The 27,316-nt window shown below is 42.7% G+C and overlaps 1 protein-coding gene across 2 annotated transcripts in view; it reads right to left on the bottom strand.

Annotated features, from left to right (window-relative positions):
* gde1 (glycerophosphodiester phosphodiesterase 1) overlaps positions 1-22,052 on the bottom strand; it is a 38,045-nt gene extending 15,993 nt beyond the window's left edge. Inside the window, exons 1-3 of one of the 2 annotated variants that reach the window (XM_060840091.1) lie at positions 21,983-22,052; positions 15,351-15,526; positions 13,941-14,046 (exon numbers count right to left, since the gene is read on the bottom strand). In XM_060840091.1, coding sequence (XP_060696074.1) covers positions 13,941-14,046; positions 15,351-15,457 — 213 coding nt within the window. In that variant the 5' untranslated portion in view covers positions 15,458-15,526; positions 21,983-22,052. Of the gene's footprint in view, positions 1-13,940; positions 14,047-15,350; positions 15,527-19,955; positions 20,304-21,982 lie in introns of those variants that run through there. The other variant, XM_060840090.1, reaches the window with a different exon arrangement.
* Between the last annotated feature and the right edge of the window lie 5,264 nt (positions 22,053-27,316).

The following is a 27,316-nucleotide window of genomic DNA, read 5'->3' as shown; positions in this document are numbered from 1 at the left end:
CACATTCTCAAAGGCAACTAGGGACAGCCAATAAATATTGGCCCAGCTAGCAATCCCCACATCCCACAAGTGAATCAAAAAAAATTTAGCCACCTATATATGTTATTAATGTCTGTGAGATCATTCCACTATTTTTGTGCCTGACCGTGAATGTCCACAAGCTGCAACTGAAGGACATTTGATCAGGACTGATGACAGAACAAAATATTCAGAACATCTGAAAAACAGAACTTCCTGTATCCATTTGAAGCTTTCTTCCCCCGTCTTCAGTGCTTAAGCCAAATCCTTATATCGCCTTTAACACAGAAAATGTTCCAAGGTGCTTTGGAGATGAGAGCTATAAGAATAGGTAAGGGGTTGAATGTCGAACCCTAGAGGGAGAGATTAGGATGGGTGTCAGAAAGTTTGGTTGTAAGGATGAACTGAGAAAAAAAACAATTGAACTTTCATTAATACAGCACTTTTCACATTTTTTGCATCTCAGAACATTCCTTAGAACTTCATAGTCACAGTTAATTCCATGAAGAAAAGTTACAAATGGTGAGAATTGAAAGAGATGCAGGGGCTTATGTAGACAGATCACAATCAAATACAAATAAAACCACAGAAAAAGCTGTTTCATAGTTTTAAAATGTTAGAGTGCAAACAGTGGTAAACATCATAACTATTTCCAAGCCCGGTTTAGACCACACTGGGAATACCATGGGCAGTTTGGGTGCAGATTCACCAAAACATTACCAAGGCTCCCAGTGTTAGTTTATGAGAAGAGATCACATCAACTATACTTGCAATTCCAGCAATATGAAAAATTAACCGATGATCAGAATTTTCAAAGGAACATAATGGAGAGAGAGAATAACCTTTCCCAAAAGACCCATAGAATACTGGAGAATAATTAGGCCATTTGATCCACTTGAGTCTGCTCCCCCAGTTGACAATGGCTGATGTTTCTCAACCCCATTTGCCGGTCTTTTTCCTGTAAGCCTTGATCCCCTTACTAGTCAAGAACCCATGTCTGTCTTAAATACACTCAATAATTTATCCTTTACAGCCTCTATTTCATGAGCTCCACACATTCACCACCCTCTGGCTGAAAATTCCCCCTCATCTCAATTTTAAAAGGTCATCCCTTCACTCGGATGCTGAGGCTCTCCTACAAGTGGATCTTCAATTATAAGTGCTTAAAACGAAGGAAAGTCGCTAGCTTAATCACATTTTCTTAAAAAGGGAGTAACTAGCTTAATTTATAGAGACATCATGACAGGAGACCTCAGCCATGTGGTGTGTCCTCTTCTTGGACAATGTGGGAAATATGAGATGCCTCCAGTGTGCAACAAGTGTGTCGAACTGCAGCTACTGACTTATTGTTTTTTGGAGCTGGAGTTGCAAGTGGACTTACTGCAATGCTGAGAATGTCATGGATAACATGTTCAGCAAGGTACAGAAACGGAATGGGCAACCATCAGATGACAACAGCTCAGCAAGTGCCGGAGTCACCTGTGGTCATTCGCCTATCAAACAGATACCACTTTTGATACTTTTGTGGGAGGGATGATCTCTCAGGGCAAAGCAGCGTCAGTTAGGTCATGGCACCATGGTGGTTCTGCTGCACAGAAACAGGAGGGGGAGAAATGAGCAGCATGTCAAAGTGATAAGGGATTCAATACTAAGGGGTACAGTCAAGTACTTTTGTAGACACAGACATGAATCCACAATAGTATAATCCACAATAGTATGTCGCCTCCGTGGTATCAGGTCAGGGATGTCATGGAGCATACAGTCATAGTCATAGAGGCAGAGAGATGTACAGCAGTTTCAGGACATTCTACAAAGTGGTCCTGGCATACATAAGATACCAACAGCATAGGTAAACAAAGTGGTGAGGACCTGAAAGCAAATATAGGAGATTAAAATGCAGGACCTCAAATACAGTAATGTCAGGATTTCTCTCACTGTCACATGTTAATGAGAACAGAAATAAAAGGAAAGATTAGATGAATGATAGATCAGAAATGATGTAGCAGAGAATGGTTTAGGTTCCGGAGGCACTGGGACCATTTGATTAGATTAGATTACATTACAGTGTGGAAACAGGCCCTTCGGCCCAACAAGTCCACATCGACCCGCCGAAGCACAACCCACCCATACTCCTACATTTACCCCCTACCTAACACTACAGGCAATTTATCATAGCCAATTCACCTAACCTGCACATCTTTGGACTGTGGGAGGAAACCGGAGCACCCGGAGGAAACCCACGCAGACACGGGGAGAATGTGCAAACTCCACACAGTCAGTCACCTGAGGCGGGAATTGAACCCAGGCCTCTGGCGCTGTGAGGCAGCAGTGCTAACCACTGTGCCACCCATTTCTGGGAAGGAGGGGCCTGTACAAGCCTCATGGGCAGATCTGGGTCAAATACCCTCACGGGTACTTCCATTGGTGAGGCTTTATTGGATGGCTGGGGTTGGGAACCCAAGTGCATGCTTAGCTGGGTCAGATTCAGATCAGAAAATAGGAGGTAGAACATTAGTTAGTGATGTAGTCAGCAACTTTGACAGCCAAAAGAAATGACAATTAAAAAGTGTCTAAAGGAAATTGACAGGGTTGAGCAGCCTATATCTCAATGCAAGGGTAATTACAAACAAGACAGATGAATTAAGTGCACAGACAGACGCTTAGACGCACAATATCATTGCTATAATGGAAACTAGGCTAAAAGAGGGGAACAACTGGCAGCTCTTTATAGAACACAGAACATATCCCTGGACATTGAATTTTCAAGCAGGATAGAGTGGGTGACAAAGAAAAAGGGGGGTATTGCAGTATTGGTTAAAGAATCAACTACTGTTGTGAGAAAGGATGATATACTAGATGGATTAACAGTTGAAAATGTGTTGCTGGCTAAAGCACAGCAGGTCAGGCAGCATCCAAGGAATAGGAAATTCGACGTTTCGGGCATAAGCCCTTCATCAGGAATGAGGAGAGGGTGGCAGGCAGGTTAAGATAAAAGGTAGGGAGGAGGGGCGATGGAGATGTGATAGGTGGAAGGAGGTCAAGGTGAGGGTGATAGGCCGGAGTGGGGTGGGGGCGGAGAGGTTAGGAAGAAGATTGCAGGTTAGGAGGGCGGTGCTGAGTTGAGGGAACCGACTGAGACAAGGTGGGGGGAGGGGAAATGAGGAAACTGGAGAAATCCGAGTTCATCCCTTGTGGTTGGAGGGTTCCCAAGCGGAAGATGAGGTGTTCTTCCTCCAACCGTCATGTTGTTATGGTCTGGCAATGGAGGAGTCCAAGGACCTGCATGTCCTCGGTGGAGTGGGAGGGAGAGTTAAAGTGTTGAGCCATGGGGTGGTTGGGTTGGTTGGTCTGGGCGTCTCTGAGGTGTTCTCTGAAGCGTTCCGCAAGTAAGCGGCCCGTCTCCCCAATGTAGAGGAGGCCACATCGGGTGCAGCAGATGCAATAGATGATGTGTGTGGAGGTACAGGTGAACTTGTGGCGGATATGGAAGGATCCCTTGGGGCCTTGGAGGGATGTGAGGGAGGAGGTGTGGGCGCAAGTTTTACATTTCCTGCGGTTGCAGGGAAAGGTGCCGGAAGCTGCCTGACCTGCTGTGCTTTAACCAGCAACACATTTTCAACTGTGATCTCCAGCATCTGCAGACCTCATTTTTTACCCGAAGATTTTAACCTTCTGCGAATCCTCTTGCAAGGATGCCTTCCTTGAAGAAGCTCTCTTCCTCCCTCTACAAGGATTTCAGTGAGTCTCTCTCACTGCACCCCCCAGGTCATCTCCTCTGCACAGAAACTCTTCAGCCACGTTCTCAAACAGACTCGTTACCACAGCCACATCTCCTTCCTCAGCACCTGCCTACGGAACCGACTGATCCCACACGGACTCCGAACTACACTCCAATCAACAAAATTTGGACCCAACCAGGACAACCTGTACCTACAACAAATCCGAAGCCTCCAGCATCAAACCTCCCTCCGGATCCTCCGCTCCACTCTTGCAGCCATGCGTTGCTACCTACAGTCCCTGCAATCAGCCCTACCCCAGCTCAGGATTCTTCCTAACCTCTCCGCCCCCACCCCACTCCGGCCTATCACCCTCACCTTGACCTCCTTCCACCTATCACATCTCCATCGCCCCTCCCCCAAGTCCCTCCTCCCTACCTTTTATCTTAACCTGCCTGCCACCCTCTCCTCATTCCTGATGAAGGGCTTATGCCCGAAACGTCGAATTTCCTATTCCTTGGATGCTGCCTGACCTGCTGTGCTTTAACCAGCAACGCATTTTCAACTGTGATCTCCAGCATCTGCAGACCTCATTTTTTACCCGTAGATGGATTAACAGTTAAGAGTGTTGCTGGAAAAGCACAGCAGGTCAGGCAGCATCCGAGGAGCAGGAAAATCGAGGTTTTGCGCCGGAGCCCTTCATCGGAGGTGACCTGTCCTGATGAAGGGCTCGATTTTCCTGCTCCTCGGATGCTGCCTGACCTGCTGTGCCTTTCCAGCAATACACACAACTCTGATCTCCAGCATCTGCAAAACTCACAGTCTCCTAGGTGGGTTAGGAAATGAGGCTTGATGGGTTAAGTTTAGGAAATAAAAGCAGTCACAATACTGTAAGTATAGTATAGACCCCCAAAATAGTGAGAAAGAGATAGAAAAACACATGTAGACAAATTTCTGCCTATAGGAACGAGAGGGAAATAATAGTAGGTGACTTAATATTTCAATATCTACTGGATTTCAAACACTAAGGGGCATGGAGGGTGAAAAATCCACATAGTGTGTCCAGGAATTTTTTTTCAAAACAGTAGATGACGTGCCAAAAAAGAAAGTCAAAAGTTACACAACACCAAGTTATAGTCCAACAGGTTTATTTGAAATCATAGACTTTCAGAGCACTGTTCCTTCAGCAGGTGAAGTAGAGAAAAACAAAGGCATGGAATTTATAGGCAGAGATTCGATGTTTGTGTGCTTCTCTCCAATTTACCTGACAAAGGAGCAGTGCTCTGAAAGCTTGTGATTTCAAATAAAACTATTGGGCTATAACTTGATGTCATGAGACTGCTGACTTTTTCTACCCCAGTCCAACACCGGTGCCTCCACATCCTGCTCAAAGAGAGGACACATAACTCTGGATTTAGTTTTGGGAAAGGAAGATAGTTAAGTGGGTGACCATGTCAGGATCAGTGACCATAATTTGGTTAGATTTATTATTACTGTGGTAAAGGACAGATATAAATCAGTTTTAAACTGGGGAAAGACAAGTTTTACAAAACTAAGAAGTGATTTGGCTGAGGTGAACTGGACAGAACAGCTGAAGGATAATTCAGTATTAAACCAGTGGGAGACACGAAAATGTTAGACCTTTAGAGCATAAAACACACATGCCCCCTCCAAATATAAAAATGGTACTGCCAAATTTCCAAAGGATGACTAGAAAAATACAGGGGAAGATTAAATAGAAAAAGCAAGTTTAATAGTCACAAAATGTCAACACTGCAGATAGCCTGAGGGAGTACAGAAAGTACAGGAATCAAGTTTAAAAAAAAACACAAGAAAATCAAAGAGAGGGGGTGGAAAAAAATTAGCAAGCAAGATAAAGGAAAACCCAATGATGTTTTACCAATATATAAACAGCAAAAGGACAGTTAAGGAAAAACAAAGATGAAGGGAATTTGCATGAAGGTGCAGAGGATATGGGAAGAATTTTAAATTAATTTTTTAATCTCTATTCACAAAAGAAAGCGTTGATACGGATATCTCAATATGTGTATATGTACCTAAAAGGAGCAGTGTGAAATATTGGACAAAATGATCATGAGAGGGGGAGTGTTAGAGCAGCTAAAATTCTTAAAAGTGGATAAGTCGACAGGGCCAGATGAACTGATCTGCAGAACGTTAAAGAATGTTAGGGAGGAAACAGCAGATGCTGTAAGGATTATTTTCTAATCTTCACTAGAACCGTTGAGATGCGAGAGAACTAGAGGAATGCAAACATGCTTACAGTGTTTAAAAACAATATGAAGGAAATGCCAAATAATTATAAGACAGTTAGTCTGACTTGGGTGGTGGGCAAATTGTTAGAATCAATCCCAAGAGACTGGATAAACTGTCACTTCGAAAGGCATGGACTAGTCAGGGATAGTCAGCATTTCTTTTTTAAAGGAAAGTCATGTCTTACAGAATTGATTCAATATTTTGAGGACGTAATAAAGAGGATCGATGAGGATAGTACCGTAGATGTTATCTGCGTGGATTTGAGTAAGACGTTTGACAAGGTCCCACATGGCAGAATGATCAACAAAGTAAAAGCCCCTGAGATACAGGGTAATGTGTCAAATTGTCCTTACGATTGTAAACCTGTTTCCACAGGGCTCATTGGTGGGACCCCTGCTATTTGGGTTGTACATCAATGACTTGGACTCGAGTATGGAGGGTACAATTGGCAAACTTGCAGATAACACAATAATTAACTGTATAGTGAATAATCATTCCTCATTCCTGATGAAAGGCTTTGCCCAAAATATTGACTTTTCTTGCTTCTCGGATGCTGCCTGACCTGCTGCGCTTTTCCAGCACCTCTCTAATCTTGACTCTGATCTCCAGCATCTCAGGACCTACTTCTGTCTGTACCGTGAATAAAGTAGAGGATAGCTGTAAATTCCAAAAATAATGATATAGATGGACTTGGTGGAGTAGGCAGGCAAGTGATAGATGGAATTCGACTCAGCTGAGTGTGGGGTAATGCATTTGGGAGGTCAAAAAGTAAAAGAGAATACACAAAAAAAATGGAAATATACTCAGGGGGTAGATAAAGGGAGAGACCTCAGCATGCAAGTACATAGGTCACTAAAGCTAGCAATATAGGTAGGTAAGGTTTTAAAGAAAACATATAGAATGCCTCTTCATTGGCAGAAGCATAAAATACAAAAGTAGGGATATAATGATGAAACTGTACAAGACGCTGGTGAGATCACAACAAGAGTATAGTGTACTGTTGTTGACACCACATTACAGGAAGGAGATAACTGCTCCAGATTGACCTACATTTTGGCAGGGTTGGAGAATTGTAGCTACGAGGAGAGACTGGAGAGGTGGGGTTGTTTTTCTTGGAACAGAGAAGGCTGAGGGTGACATGATTGAGGTTTACGTAATTAGGAAGTGTAGAAATAGATTATAGAAAGGCAGAACCTATCTGTAAGAGAGACAAAACTGTTCAAAAACTAAGGGCCATAGATTCAAGCTAAATGGCAAAAGGATTAGAGGGGACATAATGAAAAGCGTTTTCACCGAGGGTGGTGGGTATCTGGAATTCGTTATCTGATTTGGTGGCGGAGGCAGAGACCGACATTAGTTTTAAAAGTCCCTGGATCTGCACCTTCAGTGCTGTGAGCTTCAGGGTTATAGGCTGTGAGCAGGAAGACGGGATTAGAAAGGGCACCAGGCTGCCTTTGGGTCAGAGTGAACAAGATGGCCCAAATGGGCCTCTATGCGCAGTACCATTTGTATAGCACCATGGAATCACCTTCTTCATACCCACTCCAACCAGCATTGTGCACATTTCAATTAGTCTGACCTCCCCCTTCCCCTCGACCCCATACACGGCCCAACTTCTAACTTCCATCAGATACAGAACCAGAGTCCTCAACTGCTCCCTATATGATAATCCCTTCACCCTTGGGATCATTCTTGTAAACCTCTTCCGGAACCCCTCCAAGGCCAACACAACCTTCCTTAGATATGGGGCTCAAAACGGCTCATAATGTTCCCAATGCCGTCTGATTAGAACCTTACACAACCTCAGCAGTACAAACTCATGCTTATCTTCTCGCCCTTTCAAAACGATTGCTAACATTGCATTTGCCTTCCTGCCATGTGAACTTGCATGTTAACCATACTGGAATCCTGTAGCAGGACTCCCAAAACCCTTTGTGCTTCAGATTTCCAAAGCCATTCCCCGTTTAGAAAATAGTTGTATTCTTCCTACCAAAGTGCACAACCACTCTGCATTCCAGTTACGTCTCTGCCCACACTGGTGGCCTGTCCTAATCCTTCTGCAGCCTCCCTTCCTCAACATTACCTATCCCTCCATCTTTGTATCATCTGCAAACGTATCAACAATGCCCTCAATTCCTTTGTCCAGATTCACATACAGCGTGAATAGTTGCAGTTACAAAACCGGTGGAAAACACTAGCTATCGGTGGCCTTCCTGAAGAACCCTTTATCCCTACTTTCTGCCTCCTGCTAATCAGCCAATCTTCTATTCATGCTGGTACTTTGCTAACACCACAGGCTTTTATCTTATTTTGCAGTCTCCAGTGCTGCATTTTTTCCAGCTGAGGAGCTGAAAATAAGAGTTTAATTAAAAGCAAAGTCATTCTAAAGTGAAATGTCATTTCTAGAAAATGTTGGAAATACTTCTTCACACACACAGAGAGAGAGAGAGAGAGAGATGCAGCATTATCTCATATTAAGCTGTCATTTCAGGTTTTGTAAGACAAGGAAATGAAATGATAGAAAGCCATGGCAGATGGATGGAGTGAGCCAATGATCAGCAGACTGCATAGCAAAACAGACTCAAGGGACGAATTGTCCTACTCCTGTTTCGCTACTCCAAATCACAGAAGAACCAAAAATTAACTGACACCATTTGGTTAATTGGAGCCACATCAGCTTTGTGAAAGAATTATCCAAACTCAGGCCAACTCAGCTGTCCTTTTCCAAAGTCATGCATTTTTATTGACTTTCAAATATTAATTCAATTACTCAATGAAATTTGACACATCTGCATGCAGAGCTTTTTTCACACAGTACATTCCAGATTATAACCTAGAGTAGTAAATAACATCTCCTCAGCTTGCCTTTGGTTCTTTACTTTAAATTACTTTAAATTGGAAACTGTTTTTCCTTAGTCTATAACTTGCTCAGTTAAATCTCCCCTTAACCTTAAATATGCCCTAGCTTCACTAATCTTTCCACATCATTCAAGTATCACATTCCTGGTATCATTCCCATAAATCTATTCTGCATCCTCCAAAAGACTGCTTGATAATGAAATACTTTTAAGATAGAGCTGTTGTTAGGTGAGCAACTGCAGCAACCAATTTGTGCACAGCATTGTCCAATAAACATAGATTAATCAACAACCAACTGATGTGATTATATTTACTGTAGATCCACATAAAAAGAAAAAGAAACAAGTAACTGAAAAGAGATAGAAAAAAAATCATTGGAATAAAGATATCAGAATATGCAAATCACTGATATAGATGGAAATGCATTCTGGATGTTTGCAAGTATCTTTGATGTCAATATACTGGTGATCTTCCCAGTGAGCATTGCTGAGAATCTAGAACAAACCAATTATAATATTAATATGGCCATATACTGCCTTTGCACATGTCACCATATTAAAAGTCATTTGATAAATATCTAAATATCTAACTAAAAAATGGAAACTTCTCAATGCTCACCACAATCACACTCTAAGTAGGGAAGGGAAACCAAGACACAAACATTCGGGACAGAGATCCCGAGAGGAGGCCTACTGTAACCAGAAGTTCGCTTATCATGAAATGAAAGAGTGATCGACAGAAGGTCAGGTTTGAAAGAAGAATGCAGAAAGACCTGGAAAACCACAGGATGCTGCAGACATGAGGTGGAGGTAAGATCAGTGGAGAGTTTAAGATGATCAATAATTTTAAGTGTAATAAGAGTACTCAGGTCAATGAGTATAGCAATCAGCAACCAGGATCTTGTGCAGGAGAGATTACATGTGCCCCATTTGGACAAATCAGGATTAAAGCGCTGATTCAAAATGGAAGTTGACAGGAAAGACAATCGAGAATTGAGAAATGACAATCTGATGGATAAGGATTTTAATTTTGTTGTATCCACAAGATGCACTGGAGAAATTAATCAAAAATCCTTAGGCATCTTCAAAACCCATGAATACATGGTAACACAACCATCTACAAGTTATCTTTCCACCTACTCGCTGTCTTGGAAATTTCAAAATCCTGGAATTTCCTCCTGAGCACCTTTGTGGGTCTACCTACAGCACATGGACTGTAACAGTTCAAGGCAGCAATAAATGCTGGCCCAACCAGTGACACCCATGTCCCACGAGTGAATTAAAAAAGCAAAGGTACTAATGTAGGAATGGTAGAATTGAAAATATTCCAGAGTAGGGTCAAAGTGAGCTTTTCATAATCTGGTTCACTCACTGAATGGCTCAAGAAGGGCTTCTACATTCTTAGCTCATGGAGAATGAGCGCCAACTCTGACACTTCGCTCCATTTCCCTCTGACCATGAACCCACAACCAAACATAAAGCCATTATTTCAAGAACTGTTAATGACCACATGGCCTCTAGAGATCTTTCTGCCACAGCTTCTTCCCATCTAACTTCCAAAGTTCTTTGTTTGCAATGCAGCCTCCTGCACACAAGGAGGTCTAACACAGATCAGATGGCTATCTTGTAAACACCTCTGTCAACAGTCACTTGCTATTTCAATACATCATCCTTCTCTCATGCTCACATTTCTGTTCTAGGCCTGCTGCAATGTTCCAAAAATCCTAACAGAGTTTGAGAAATAACACCTCATTTTCTGCTTAAGCAACTTCTGGACTCAACATTGAGGATAATACCTTCAGAACAAGTCATCTGTTCTCCACTATGACAGACAGAGTCCATATCTTGTTTTCATCTTTCTGCTTTCAGTTCAAGCTGACTTTTATTCTGCTATTAACATTCACACTATATTCATGCTTTAGCCTCCTCTAGTCTTTTAAGAGAGAGAATAGAAACAAAAAATGTGAGGACACCACACCCTTCCCCCAGCCCAAAACCACCCCTATGAGACACTCTTGGGGTGGGGACAGCACTGGTAAAATACAGAGTAAAGTTTCCTATCTAACCAGAAAGAAAATTTCCTAGACTCTGAAAGAGAGTACCTTTCACTCTGGACAGCCGAAAATCAATGAACAAACAAAAAAAAGCCCCCTCTTGATTCCGCCCCCACCAACTACTCTCTGGGACCTTCCCTGGCTGTTCAAAAGCAAAGGAAACTTTAAAAAAAGCTCTCTGCTACATCCCATCAAATGATCCCAAGAAAGGTTTCAAAATCCATAGGAAAAGTGCCTCTCTCATTTTAACTAAAAATAAAATTTCCTCTTACTGATCCCATCAAGTACACTGAGGACAGGAACAGTGTGGGGTTTAAATAAAGGCCCCCTCTGGATTTTCGATGGGGTTCAAAACTAAAACAAAAAAGGAATATATTTTTAAAAAGCCCTTTGCTTGGCACAAAACCAAGAACAAACACATTTTAAAAGGTGAACATAAACTTACACTACTAAATCAAAATACCATTATCCATACTGATACCTTCCAGCCACCCTGGTACCCATCGGTCACGAAGGGCTGCTAACCTCCTCTATGACCATAATCATCTCTCTACCTTTTGTTCTAGGATTTCCCTCACCGTCTAACCATTCTCTGATATTCCCTTTGTTCCACTTGCTCCTCTCCATCTCTCTCAAAAATCACATGACACCAGGCTACAGTCCAAGGGATTTACTTGAAAATATTAGCTTTCGGAGCTTTACTCCATCATGCTAGCACCTGACGGAGGAGCAGTGCTCTGAAAGCTACTGTTTTCAAATAAATCCTTTGATCTGTAACCTGGTGTCACGCGACTTTTGATTTTGTCCAACTCGGTCCAACACCAGCACCTCCATATCATGGCTTCCAGCTTTCTCAATGGTATAAAATCCATAACTTTCTTCAATTCTCTTCACTTTTGAGGAGGTGCCATATTGCAACTCTCAACTGTGATTGTGCCAGACCTGAATTTCTTCAGCACTTCCTGTTTTTAATTTTGAGCTACTTGCTGCTCGGCTTCAGAAATCTAAGAGTCATTCTTAATTTGATGTCAGAGAAGCAGTCACAAGATTGACATATGTGATAACGAATTGCAGCTGAACCTCTTCAACATTGTTTACAGAGGCTAACACAAATTATTTCACTGAGACATGACCCATAAACTAGAAAGATGGAGGGGGAGGTCGATAATAGAAATTTTTGAAACGAAAGCGCATGGAAAGGAAAGCCAGCACATGAGCCAAACACAGCAATTTGTCAACGCATCCAAATAGACAACAGTGACACATGTTCATATCAACAATCTTCATCACAACTGATCAGCATTTCCATCTATTTCTCTCTCTTCCTTGTGCTTCTCATCATCTTAAACATGACTATGGTATCATCTGAACAACTCCTTTTGTATGCAGTACCATACCCTTGGCATAATGGCATCTCTCAAGAATTTCTCACTGGATCTAATTGTGACTACTTTCTATTTATAACCTCAAGTTTTAGATTTTTTTCCATAAACAACCCATTTTCTTTCTGTCTACTCCAACAACTCTTTCACAATCTTACAGATTTCCATTAGGTCAACTTTCAACACTCCCCTCGGAGCCTTTCCTTAGTAACAATCACTCAGCCCTTATATTATCCTTAAAAACGCTTGCTTCACTGGGATTGGAATGACACAAATACAATCATATGGAATTGAACAGCAAAGAAAATGCAATGAAAGGGTGTGGTATAGTTGGTACGGGGATGAGGAGAACTTGTTGAGTGGAGGCGGAAAGAAAGAGACTGCGGTGGTTCAAGTGATTTTTATATCCCATGAATAAATAAAAATATATGTAAGAGGTGACTTTGAACAGGAAAGTGGAAGAAAGGTTGAATGAATGTCTCAGAAAATTCGGGTGAAGTGAATTTTTTTAAACAGGAAGTGTCAATTTTTGAGAAGATTTGTAGCTCAGGTTGAAGTTTTGGACATAGGTTTGCTCACTGAGCTGGAAGGTTTATTTTCAGGTACTAGGTAACATCTGAAGTGAGCCTCTGGATGAAGGACAGGTGGCATAGCCCGCATTCTATTTGTGTTTAGGTTTTCTTGGATTGGTGATGTCATTTCCTGTGGTGATGTCATTTCCTATTCTTTTTGTTAGGGGGTGGTAGATGGGATCCAAGACAATGTGTTTGTTGATAGAGTTCCAATTGGAATGCCACGCTTCTAGGAATTCTCATTCATGACTCCATTTGGCTTATCCTAGGATGGATGTGTCGTCCCAGTCGAAGTGGTGTCCTTTCTCATCTGTATGTGAGATACTAGTGAGAGTGGGTCATGTCTTTTTGTGGCTAATTGATGCTCATGTATCCTGGTGGCTAGCTTTCTGCCTGTTTGTCACAGTTCTTGCAAGGTATTTTGTAAATGACATTAGTTTTGCTTGTTGTCTATATAGGGTCTTTCATGTTCATTAGCTGCTGTTTTAGTGTGTTGGTAGGTTTGTGGGCTACCATGATGCCAAGGGGTCTGAGTAGTCTGGCAGTCATTTCTGAGATGAGAAGTGACATCACCAATCCAAGGAAACCCAAACACAAATAGAAAGCGGGCTACACCACCGATGCTTCATCCAGAGGCTCACTGAAGATGATACAGAATATGTTGACAAAATGTCTGAAAATGAACCTTCCAGCTCAGCGAGCAAACCTACATCTAGAAAGTGCCAATGTCATGTGAAACTCAAAGAGAGGAATTCATTTAAAAAATGATACACATGAACGCGTGAATTGCATTTCACACCTTTGTTGCAAAACATTTCAAGGTAAAAGTGTTCTTTGAAACAGTTCGGCACAAAGACAGTGGTCTTATAAATTACTTTATCAACATCCACTTAAAAACACATGTTTTAGTTCAGACTTATTTACTTTGTGGTGCTCCAGAATATACTTAATATTGGCATTAACAAGGACAAGGTCATCTTAAATCAAACTGACATTGCTCCTCACATATTCAATGGCATTGTTCATTCAATACCTGGTTTGTGTGAGGAGTCAAAAAATATTGTACCTGAATTGCATGACCTTTGACATCAAAGTAAATGGTCATGTTGTTTTTGAGACTTTCAACAATAGCTTCCTCCAAGGTTGGGACTTTCTCATTTGGAAAGTTTTTGCTACATAGAACAGAAATGTAAATCATTTTAGATACTGAAGACAACTATTGAAATTAAGTTCAATTAGAGAAAAAATTGTAAAAATTCAATTTTTTTGAAAATAGCATTAATATTTGCAATGATTTTTAAACATTGTATGATTGTAATTTCCAGCACAACTGAACAATGAAAGCGTGAACAAGAAACAATGAAAAACAGTTAAAATTAATTAATGAATAAAGGGTATTTTAAAATTAGAAACAAAAACAGAAATTGGTTTACGAATAGATCAATTGATAAGTCTGTGAGTAGTAGCAGAATTTTATTTCTGATTTATTTTTTAAACCAAATAATTTAAAAACAGAAACCAAAACTTACGGAGAGAAATCAGAGTTAACATATTGGGTCAAGTGACCCTTATACAGACTGCCAGGCCTGCTGAGCTTTTCCAGCAATTTCCATTTTTGTTTCTGATTTAGAGTATCCATTGTTTTGTTCTTTCTAAATTATTTGGTTTAAAAATAAAATCTCTGCTGTTACTCAGACTTATCACTTGGTCTATTTATATAGCACTTTATAGTTAGTCTTACAACTGAGTAGCAAACAGGAATACAATTATTATACATTTTCATGTAACATAAGACAATCATGGAAGAAGCAAGAAACAGAGACACTAAAATCAGGCTCCAAGAATGTAAAATGTTATGTTTTGATGCAATGATTAGATTGAGACAGCTTTATCTGACAATTGCATTTTAAATGTGTTGTGACTCAGCTGTAAGCATAGTGCTCTCGAATCAGTCTTAGGAGGCTCCCAGAACACTCAAAGGATCCTAGATGCTGTTTAAGGCAAGTCTAAATTTCATTCAACTATGCTGCACACAATGTCAAGCCCAGGTGAGTGAAAGCCTTATTGAGGTGTTCTCTCTCAGCCCTTATCTGGAAAGTGAGATGACACCTTTGGACCTATAGCTATAATGGTGTCATTGAAAAGCAGATACTGATTGATTGCAATACATTCACATCCTTATCAGACTGTGACTGAATGAGTCCACAAAAATAAACATTGATAACTCCACTGTAGTTCTCCAAAGTATTATAATTCAAAGGTACTGCAAAGAATACAATTAGAAACCAAACAATGCATTGATCAAGCTGCAGAAAATGCAGCACAGTTTTCAATGCATAATGGGCTGCAACACTTCTGAAATTATAATACACAAAGAATGTCGTGCGGTTCTTGTTGATTTGAGATTCTACGGCAATAAATTTGAAAAAGCACTTTTACTACGATAATCAGTGTGGGGTACATTCTGATTACATACTGCAGTCTGTGCTTGGCTGCCGGATTAAGTTTTCGGATGTCTTCGAAAGTTAAGTGATCAAGAGAACCGATACCATCAGTTGTGCGGTCCACAGTACGATCATGCATCAGAATAGGGAAACCATCTGAAGTAAACTCAAGATCCAGCTCCACGCCAGTAGCATTATTTTCAGCAGCCTAGACAAGGAGCAAAAACAGGACATTTCAAAGTATTCATTAACTTATATACGTGCACTATGGCTTGACAGAACACCTCATTGTAATGTTGACACTACATAACAGATTGTGTTGTCACGAAAAACTCGATAATTTTGATCATTCTCTTGATAGAATAGAGGATATAATGCAGTGACTTAAATATAGAATAAGCATTCGAGCAACTTTTTACCCAAAAATATTTTAAATGGAATTGTAGAAATAGTTTTCATTTTATTTAAATCCACCCCAATCTTTTTGTCACCTTTGCTCTGGCTGTGTACATTTTCTTTGATTACAACTCCATAATCCATAACATACTTTGGGGGGTTTGTTTGTGTAAATTAAGAACATAAATGGAAATTAACATTCTTGTTGTTAACTGAGTTACATAATTAAATCTAATCCTCTTCCTTATTCACTAACTAGTCAAACACATTGAGTACTGTTTGCTGTCTTCTTCAGGTATTTTTTCCCTTCAGTGAATAAGGTAATCATAGAATTATACTGCTGCATCAATTAGGATCAACTAAGTCAACACAGGCAAAGGCTGATCTGAGATTTTCCAGAGCTTCATTGCTATGAACCAATTGAAAACCCATACCATAGCCCTCAGTCTCAGTGGCTGTCTTAACAACCAATGTAGATATTTTCTTATAGGTGTAAAATAATTAAGATTTAGTAATAAAGTAAACAAAGCACTTCCAAGTTTCTCCCAAACAAGCCACTGAAGGTGGTACCTCTCAAGACACTCCTTAAAACTCGATTACTGACCAAATTTTCAGTTAGCACACATAAAAAGATCTGTTCAACTGTCATCTCCTTTGGCTAGGTGCCATTTTCTGTCCACAAGGACCTTGTGATCTTTTAACTATATTAAAAGTGCTATACAAACACAGGTTATCGCTGCATGTCTGAAGACTGGGAGATTCAGAAGGTTTCTACCAGAAACATACTGATTACATGAAATTTAAAAATCAAAAGAACCCATTAATTTTATTTGTATTTCAAATTTTTCATGGTGCTGTTTGCCAGCCTGTGTAACATTTCCTTTCAGGAACAATGGTTGGGTGCCTTTTGACATTGGAACAGATGAAAATTACAATTCTGTGATGTTGGGTTTTGGTTAAATCACAAAAACTTTTAAAAAAATTTCCTGAGTAAGAAAGCAGTAAATCTTGAATTCAGAATAATCAAAATGGTTTTAAGTTAAAACACTTCGGAGGCTCAAGATCCTTAAATATTTCTTTAAAATGGAACAATGGGTCAATTACTCTTTGACTTCTCTCAGTTCTATAACAATATTGAGCAGCACTGAAAGATACATACAAACAACAAGCAGGAGTAGGCCATTCAGCCTCTCAATCCTATTTTGCCATTTAATAAGATCACAGTTGACCCGATTGTAACCTTCTATGCACATTCCTGTCAACCTGTTAGCCACCTAACCTCCTGCTTACGAAGCCAGGATGAATAGCCATGGTCTTTTTCCTATGGTTTAGGGAGTCCTAAACTAGCAAACAGGTGAGGGGAAAGATTTACAAAGGAGCCAAGATAACCTTTTCACACACGAGATGGTGCATGTACAGAACGAGCTGCCAGTGGCAGAGGCTGGTACTATTACAACATTTAAAAGGGATCTGGATGTGTATACAGATAGAAAGGGTCAAGGGGGATATGGGCTAACTGCTGGTAAATGGGACTAGTCAGATTGGTCTGTTTTCATGCTGCATGATTCTATAAGAAACAATCACTGCTTTAAAAATATTCAAAGACTCTCCATCCATCACCGTTTCTTGTTTACATAACCAAGGAAAGACTAGCACCAAATAACTGAAGTAACACATGTGTGACTGACCAGTTGAACAAATCTACCAAAATTTTAACACTGCTTGTAACAGTGAAGGGCTCACAGCAGATAATCTAGGTTTTGCTCTACTTATCATCCTCCAAGCTACCGCACCACAAACACCCCTCCAATCATCTCAACTCCCTTTCCCACAACATTCCTGAAACCATAGAAAAAAGACAATGGCTTATGTCTGAAACGAAGATTCCCCTGCTCCTGGGATGCTACCTGACCAGTTGTGCTTTTCCAGCACCACTCTAATCGAGACTCTGATTTCCAGCATCTGTAGTCCTCACTTTTGCCAGAGGATGGACAGGACTGGCAGCTCAATGTTGTGGGTTTTAGATGTTAGAGAAGAGATAGGAAGGGAGGCAAAAAAGGAGGAGAATGTGTTTTGATTGAAGAAAATATTACTGCTGTAAATGGAGAAAATATTTCTGAAAAATTTGAATTTTTGAAAAAACTTCTGAAAATATATGGGTTGAGATTAGAAATAAGAAAGGAAAGCACACCACCTCAATAGTCAGAGAGAAATTGAGAAATAAATATCTAGGGAGCTTTCAGATATATGTAAGCATAATAGGGTTGTAATAATAGGGAACAAAAATAGAAATTGCTATTACAGACTCAGCAGATCTGGCTGCATCTACTGAGAGAAATCAGTTTATGTTTTAGGTTGAGTGACCCTTCCTTAGAATGGATTGTAGCTATGGATTTTAGTTCCACAAACATTGACTGGGCTACCAAAGCATTAAAGGAATGGTGAGGAATTTGTCAAACGTGTTCAAGGAAATTCTCTTCTTCACGATGTGAATGCTCCTAACAAGAGAAGGAGCAAAACTTGATCTTCTTTTGGGCAATAAGGCAGGGCAGGTAGCTAAAATAAAACGAGAATAACACTTTGGGTCTAGCGATCATAATTCTATTAGTTTCAAAACAGTTATGGAAAAGGATTGGCATTCAATAATTTTAATTGGAGTAAGGGAATTTTTCATTGTTATGAGAAAAGAACTTTAATAAGTTAAGTAGATTGTTCACAGGTAAAGAAATGTCTGACAAGTGGGAGGCTTTCAAGAGAGTGATTACGAAGAGTTCAGAGGCATGATGCTCCCATGTGAGTGAAAGGTACAGCTGGTAAAGTTAAAGTAAATTGTTGAAGGAGATTATAAAAGACAGGATTTATAGATATTTAAAGATGCAAAAATTGGTTCGGGATAGTCAGCATGGTTTTGTGCGAGGAAAATCATATCTTACAAACTTGATTTGAGTTTTTTGAGGAAGTTACCAAAAGGATTGATGATGACAGAGCAGTAGATGTTGTTTACTTGGACTTTAGTGAAGTCTTTGACAAGGTTCCAAATGGCAGACTATTTCGTAAAGTTAGGCATTCAGATGAGCTTGCCAATTGGATACATACTTGGCTGAACAGCAGGGGACTGAATGGGGTGGAGGGTTTTACAGGCATTGGTTCTGAGTCAACTTTTGGTTGTCATTTACATAAATGATTTGGATGAGATACAGAAGGCAGGATTAGTAAGTTTGCAGACAACACCAAAATTGGTGGCATTATAGACAGTGAAAAAAATCACAACACCAGGTTCTAGTCCAACAGGTTTAATTGGAAGCGCACCAGCTTTCAGAGCGTCGCTCCTTCATCAGGTGATTGTGGAGGACACAATTGTAAGGCACAGAATTGATAGCAAATATTTACAGCAGGTGGTGGGGAGAGGGCGGGGAAGGGGGGATGGGTGCGCGGGGGGAGGGATGGGTGCGCGGGGGGGATGGGTGTGGGTGGTGTGGGCTGTGGGTGGTGTGGACTGTGGAGTGGGGGTTTGGGGCGGGGGGTGTGTGGTGTGGGGGTTGGGGTTTGGGGTGGGGGGTGTGTGGTGTGGGGGTTGGGGTTTGGGGTGGGGTGTGCGTGGTGTGGGCTGTGGGGTGTGTGGGGTGTGGAGTGGGGGTGTGTGGTGTGGGGGGGGTGTGGTGTGGGGGTGGGGGGTGTGTGTGGTGTGGGGGTGGGGGGGTGTGGGGGTGGGGGGGTGTGGGGTGGGGGGGTGTGGTGTGTGGGGGGTGTGGTGTGGGGGGGGTGTGGGGTGGGGGGGTGTGGTGTGTGGGGGGTGTGGTGTGGGGGGGGTGTGGTGTGGGGGGGGTGTGGAGTGGGGGGGTGTGGTGTGTGGAGTGGGGGGGTGTGGTGTGTGGAGTGGGGGGGTGTGGTGTGTGGAGTGGGGGGGTGTGGTGTGTGGAGTGGGGGGTGTGGTGTGTGGAGTGGGGGGGTGTGGTGTGTGGAGTGGGGGGGTGTGGTGTGTGGAGTGGGGGGGTGTGGTGTGTGGGTGTGTGGTGTGTGTGGTGTGGGGGTGGGGGGTGTGTGGGGTTTAGGGTGGGGTGTGGGCTGTGGGGTGGGGTGTGTGGGTGGGGGATGGGTGTGTGGGTGGGGGATGGAGGTGGGGGGGGGTGTGTGGGGGTTTGGGGATGGGGATGGGGGTGGGGGTGGGGTTTCTCAGGGAGAGTTGTGGTGGAGAGTTGGAAGTGAAGGTGGGGAGTCCGGGCGGTCAGTGAGACACTCACCTTCCTGATGGCCCCCAGCGTGTTCTCCGGGGCATCATAGCCGCCTCCCCGATGAGCGACCACCGACAGGCGGCCATTGGGACGGAGCACCTGCTGAGCGACCTCGGGCGGCACCGGCGGGTACCTGAGCGCCTGCACGGCCAGGCACAGGCTCAGCACTAACACCGGGAAATACACCGGGTGGCACACACTCACCACCAGCAGTGCCACCACTGCCAACAGCAGGAGGAATCCAGCCACCACCGTGACATCCATCACGGGCCGGCCACCCCGCCCCCGCCGCTCACACTCCAGCTCCCGCTCCCGCTCCGGCTCCACTATGGCACGACAACCTCTCACCATGGACACGTTCCAAGGCCCCGCCCCCCATCTACGTCAACGCGCAGCCTGATGTCACACGCAGCAACAAAGGGCAGGGCGGGTCCGTGGGGTTGGATGGAGGGGGAGACACTGAGGGGGCGGGACCGACGTCGGAGAGGATCTGAAGGCAGGCGAAGCGGCGGAGGGGCTGAGTGAGGGGGCGGGTCTGAATAAGGAGGCGGAGCTGAGTAAGGAGGCGGAGCGTGAATGAGGGGGCGGTGCTGAGTAAGGAGGTGGAGCTGAATGAGGGGGCGGTGCTGAGTTTAGGGGTTGCGGCTGAGTAAGAAGGCGGAGCTTAATGAGGGGGCGGTGCTTAGTGAGGAGGCGGGGCTGAGTAAGGGGGCAGGGCTGAGTAAAGAGGCGAGGCTGAGTTAGGGGGCGGGGCTGAACGAGGGGGCGGGGCTGAGTTAGGGGGCGGGGCTGAGTTAGGGGGCGGGGCTGAGGGAGTAACAGCTGTCGGTCACAGAACCATTAGGAAACTTTGTCAAGCAGATGGCAAAGGTAAAAATCACACACCAGGCTATGGTCCAACAGGTTTATTGTATAGTCCAGCTAGCTTCCAGATCGCTGCTCCCAGCTACCTGATGAACTTCCAATTAAACCTGATGGACTCTCACCTGGTGTTGTGTGATATTTAATCTTGTCCATCACAATCCAACACCAGCTCCTCCACATCAAAGCTGATGGGAAACATTCCCTTTTTCTCATAGCATTTGATAATTTTCATTGATCTATCAATAGTTTATTGATATAGTAAAACTTTATATTATTTCATTTATCAACTTAAAGTAATTCACCATCTCACTCAGTAACTGTATCAGAAGGGTGACCGACAAATTCCACAGATATAGAATCATCATAGAACAGAGTGTGTTGCTGGAAAAGCACAGCAGGTCAGGCAGCATCCGAGGAACAGGAGAATCGACGCTTCGGGTATAAGCAGGAAATCTGATGAAGGACTTTTGCCCGAAACGTCGATTCTCTTGCTCCTCAGATGCTGTTTAACCTGCTGTGCTTTTCCAGCACCACACTGCTCAGAGGTTCTGGAGACTTATTCATCTTAATGCTCTTCAAGAGATCCAACACCATGTCTTTCTTGATCTCAAAATGGTTTAGCATATTAGCATGCTCCACACTAATCTCACTATCCTCCATCTCCTTCTCCTAGGTAAATACCGATGCAAAGTACTCATTTAGGATCTCAACACATCCTCTACCTTCAACCGCAAGTTCCCTCCTTTATCCTTGAGTGACCCCCCCTCGCCCTACTTATCCTCTTGTATTTGATTTATCTATAGGATATCTTGGGGTTATCTTTAAGGCAAAAGTGAGGACTGCAGATGCTGGAAACCAGAGTCGAGGTTAGAGTGGTGCTGGAAAAACAAAGCAGGTCCAGGAGCATCCGAGGAGCAGGAAAATCGACATTTCGGGCAAAAGCCCTTTTCCAGCACCACTTTAATCTAGACTCTAGGATTATCTTTAACCCTATCTGCTGAGGTCATTTCATGGCCCCTTCTTGCTCTTCTAATTTCCTGCTTGAATACTTTCCTGCTTTACTTATATTCCTCACAGGCTGTGTCTAATTTTAGCTTCCTAAACATAACATAGGCTTCTTTTTTCCTTTTGACTAAATTCACAACCTTCCTCATTATCCAAGGGTCCCTTACCTTGCCAAAATTGTCCTTCCTCCTTACTGGAACATGCTGGTCTTCAACTCTCCCCAGCAGGTCTTTAAACAATTCCCAAATGTCAAATGTGGACTTGCCTGATAACAGTTCTTTTCGATTAACACTCCCTAGCACCTGCCTAATACTGACATAATTTGCCCTCCCCCAACTTAGTACCTTCCCACACGGTCCTAACTTATCCTGTTCTTAGCTAACTTAAAATTTGAGTTCTGGTCACTGTTTCTGAAATATGCTCCCACTGAAAGATCAGTCAACTGGCCAGGCTCATTAGCCAATATAAGACCTAGTATAGCCGTCCTCTAGTTGGGCAATCCACATACCATTTCAAAAAACCTTCTTGGATGCACTTAATACACTTAACTGAGGGAGTTCCAGTCAATATTAGGGAAGTTAAAGTCACCCATTATGACTTTATTGTTATTGCATCTTTCCATAATCTCCCTACACATCTTTTCCACAATGTCTCGGTGGCTGTTTGGGGGCCTATAGTATAATCCTCTTAGTTTTGAGCTGTACCCATATGGCCTCAGTGGATGAGCCCTTCAGCATGTCCTCTCTGCATGCAGATGTAACATTCTCCCTACTTAGTAATGCAACTCCTCCACTTGCTTTACCTTCCTCTCTATCTCATCTAAAACAACGAAACCCTGGATGTTGTACAGCCAAACCTGTCTCCTTCTCTCAACCAAGACTCTATAATGGCCACAACATCATAGATCCAGGCTCTAAGCTCATCTGGGAGAAAGCGAGGTCTGCAGATGCTGGAGATCAGAGCTGAAAATGTATTGCTGGAAAAGCGCAGCAGGTCAGGCAGCATCCAAGGAACAGGAGATTCGATGTTTCGGGCATAAGCCCTTCTTCAGGAAAGGGCTTATGCCCGAAACGTCGAATCTCCTGTTCCTTGGATGCTGCCTGACCTGCTGCGCTTTTCCAGCAACACATTTTCAGCTCTATGCTCATCTGCCTTACCTATAATACTTCTTGCATTGAAATAATCACACTTCAGCCCATTAGTTACCATTGCATTCATTTACCTTTGCTTGTCCTTTTTTTCTGATTTACTGGTCTTAACATGTGCTTCCCCTCAAGCTATTTGCTGACCTGCTGCTCTGGTTCCCAGCCCTTTGCCCCTCTAGGTCAAACCCTCCCGAGTAGCAAACCTCCCTGTGAGTATATTGGTTCCTCTGCAGTTTAGGTGCAACTCGTCCCTCTTGTACAGGTCGCCTCTGCTACAGAAGAGGTCCCAATGATCCAGTAATCTGTACTGTGTGACTCTGTAATTAACTGAGATGATGCAAGCGTTTGGATAGATTATTCAAAGAGACATTTGTGGCTTTTTGCAGAAAAATATAGTTTGTTTCATCTTGTCACATACTTAACTGGGCATTCATTATGTGAAGAAATGTGATAACATACTTTCAGATGGAATCTATTTTTATAGCACTTATAGCTCCAAGAAGAGAATGAATTGCGATGTCCTCACAAAATCAATATTCCTGACATTGTCAATTCTATTAAAAGGCAGAGATCCTTTGGCCAACTGGCAAATCACTTATGAAGCATTAGGCCCTAAATGTGTTGGAAAATGCAAAGGCAACATACATTGGGCATGTGGGGTTAGAACATAGAACATGGAACAGTTCAGCACAGAACAGACCCTTCAGCCCATGATGTTGTGCCGACCATTGATCCTCATGTAAGGTAAATCTAATGTACCGAACCCTCAAATTTCTGTGACCATATGCATGTCCAGCAGTCTCTCAAATATCCCCAATGACCTCGCTTCTACAACTGCTGCTGGCAACTCATTACATGCTCCCACAACTCTCTGCGTAAAGAATCCGCCTCTGACATCCCCTCTATACTTTCTGCAAAACGGCTTAAAACTATGACCCCTCGTGTTAACAATTTCTGCCCTGGGAAAAAGTCTCTGGCTATCAACTCTATCTATGCCTCTCATTATCTTGTACACCTCAGTTAGGTCCCCTCTCTTCCTTCTTTTTTCCAAAGAAAAGAATCTGAGCTCAGTCAACCTCTCTTCGTAAGGTAAGCCCTCCATTCCAGGCAGCATCCTGGTAAACCTCCACTGAACCCTCTCCAAAGCATCCACATCTTTCCTATAATAGGGCGATGAGAACTGGACACAGTATTCCAAGTGCGGTCTAACCAAAGTTTTATAGAGCTGCAACAAGATCTCACTGGTCTTAAACTCAATCCCCCTGTTAATGAAAGTCAAAACACTATATGCTTTCTTAACAATCCTGTCCACATGGTGTGCAATTTTAAGGGATCTATGTACCTGCACACCAAGATCCCGCTGTTCCTCCACACTGCCAAGAATCCTGTCTTTAATCCTGTACTCAACTTTCAAGTTCGACCTTCCAAAATGCATCACCAAGCATTTATCCAGGTTGAACTCCATCTGCCACCTCTCAGCCCATTTCTGCATCCTGTCACGCTGCAGCTTACAACAGTCCTCTATATCGTCAACGACACCTCCAACCTTTGTATCATCTGCAAACTTGCTAACCCATCCTTCAATCTCCTAAGTTATTGTGAAAAGAAATTTCTCATCAGTCAGAAATATTATGATGTCCAGGAATTAATCACTTTATTGAATAATCTGATCGCTAGAACAACATTCACTGCTGCCAAAATCTGCCTTGCAGTTTCAAAAATACTGCTTCAGTGGGGAGAAGCATCCTTGTCTCGTCTCCTTTATGTACACATAATCTGAAATCTGTCTGAGAAAATTCATCCTTAACAAGTACCAGTCTTTATCCTTTAAACCCTATATGTATCTGCAGAAATGTTTTGGTTCAGGAACTGTGTCGCCGACAATATTATCCAGTGAGCAGCCACTCCACTAACAAAAGAGAAACAAGGTAAAGTCATTTTAGAAACAATGTGAAGATACAACAGACTTGCCTGGGACTTCTTGATGGTGGTCAAGAGTTGATGCTGGAAATGCACAGCCAGTCAAGCAGCATCCGAGGAGCAGGATTCCTGATGAAGGGCTTATGCGCGAAACGTTGATTCTCCTGCTCCTCAGATACTGCCTGACCGGGTGTGCTTTTCCAGCACCACACTCTCGACTCTGATCTCCAACACTGGCAATCATCACTTTCACCTCTTGATGGTGTACTGAATCATGGTTCAATGGAACTGCTCCTTGGGCTGGACTGGTTCTTGGTTTGTTTATAACACCAGGTATACAGTAGTACCCAGTGAGCAGTCATGCTGCTATGCAAGAGTTGTTCCAGATGTTCCAGATTTGCCACTTAGTAAAACTGGAGGAAGGGGAAAATACAAATGTGATTCTTTGGCCTGAGGTTGCAATTAAGTTGTCATCTTTTCCTGAGAGCAAAGGAAAGGACCACCTTCTTCAAGAATTTCCTCACTACAGTGCTGTGCTGTGAGAATGTGAAGTGCTGCAGCTAAAATTGACTTAATGACCATTTTATTAACAACCATGACTCGAGGAGACAACTCTCCATTCTTCACATTAAGTAGATTATATCACCACTGTGCCATCCTGGGAAATCGTAACTCTGCAAACAATTAACCCCCCTGTAAATGGGACGGGAAAATCTGAACACACAGCAATTCAGCAGAGCTTTGTATTAACCTATGACCTATATTGCTTTAGGATAACTCACTCATTTTTGTACTTTATGCTCTTATTTATAAAACTGAGATTTCTGTATACTTTTTGAACACCATGTAGCTGGCTGGAATAGAATGCAGACAGTAATAAAGAGATTCTCCACAAACAATCACCATTTTTGTTGTATGTTACTGCTGCAGCTTGTGAGATCTCCTGCTGGGAGATCTGCTGTCATGGTGACACACGTCTGTCTCACACCATCCTCATACACCCACAATCGTTCCTCTGCAGCTGCTCGGTGGCATCCATCATCCAACCACAACCAGGTCAACCCCTCTTTCTGCTGCCCTGCACTTTGCCCTGTTAATGTTCAGCTTGGATCAAGTCGAAAGCCTGACAGTTTCTTTCCTAGATCTCACATTTCAGAGTTCTTCTTGCTCTCACAATTTCAAGCAACCTCTTCATTTGTCTTGTGGTACATTTATGGAATTTTTTCACATAAGTTTTGGCATCGCCATTCCAAAGATTTCTCGTCACTTCCATAGATCTTTACTGATTGTCCAGTAGAGTCATACAGTTGTACAGCACAGAAACAGACGCTTTGCTCCAACTTGTCCACACCAACCAGATATCCCAAACTATCTAGTCCCATTTGCCAGCATTTGGCCCATATCCCTCCAAACCCGTCCTATTCATGTACCCATCCAGATGCCTTTTAAATGCTGTAATTGTACCAGCCTTCACCACTTCCTCTGGCAGCTCATTCCATACACACACTACCCTCTGCATGAAAAAGTTGCCTCTTAGGGCCCTTTTAAATGTTTCCCTCTCACCTTAAACATATATGCTCCAGTTTTGGACACCCTACCCTGGGAAAATGACCTTGTCTATTTACCATACCTATGCCCCTTATGATTTTATAAACCTCTATACGGTCACCCCACAGCCTCTGACACTCCTGGAAAATTAGCCCCAGCCTATTCAGCCTCTCCGTATAGCTCAAACCTTCCAACCCTAGCAACATTCTTGTAAATCTTATCTGAACCTGTGGGAGAAAGGAAATAAACTACTCTGCATGTCCACTACTTGTTCACATAAACCACGTCTGTTCTTAGTGAAACAGAGCATACCCATAATACCTTAACTTGACCACAACCAGCTCGGGAATTAAACAGCAAAAGAAGACATTACTTAAACAGCTTCCAGATTGAAGGAATACACTCCTTAGATGATCTGATAACAGACTTTCTATCTCACAATAGCATCACCGCTCCTGCAGCCCCATGGGCAATCCCAGTTTCCTCAGGTACTGATGCCCCTAGGTAGCCCAAAGCCCACCTAGACAGAGTGGCACCCAGATACATGACAAGAATTCACACCACCCTGCAGACTTATTAAACCAGGATACTGGACATTCACACTTGCTCTGGCAGAGGAACAGAACCTTCAGTTACAATGATTATCTGATTGCTACTACTGGACAACTGATTGTTTTGCATTGAATGTAATTTAATTCATGTTGTCTTGTAATTAACACAACATTACTGTAATACTACTGTAACATGATACAGTCTGTCTGTATCTGCAGCTCAGGGAACAAAATCCTTGACTTAACTGTGCAGAGTGTCTGTTCTGTACCAGTCCTGTCAATTTCTCTTCCCGAAGAATATCATGGGAAATAAACCAGTATTTGTGAATTTCTGTGT

Source organism: Hemiscyllium ocellatum, chromosome 20 (genome assembly GCF_020745735.1).
Source record: "Hemiscyllium ocellatum isolate sHemOce1 chromosome 20, sHemOce1.pat.X.cur, whole genome shotgun sequence".
NCBI lineage: Eukaryota > Metazoa > Chordata > Chondrichthyes > Orectolobiformes > Hemiscylliidae > Hemiscyllium > Hemiscyllium ocellatum.
Note: the sequence above shows the minus strand (reverse complement) of the source record. Positions and strands in the feature narration are given on the sequence as shown.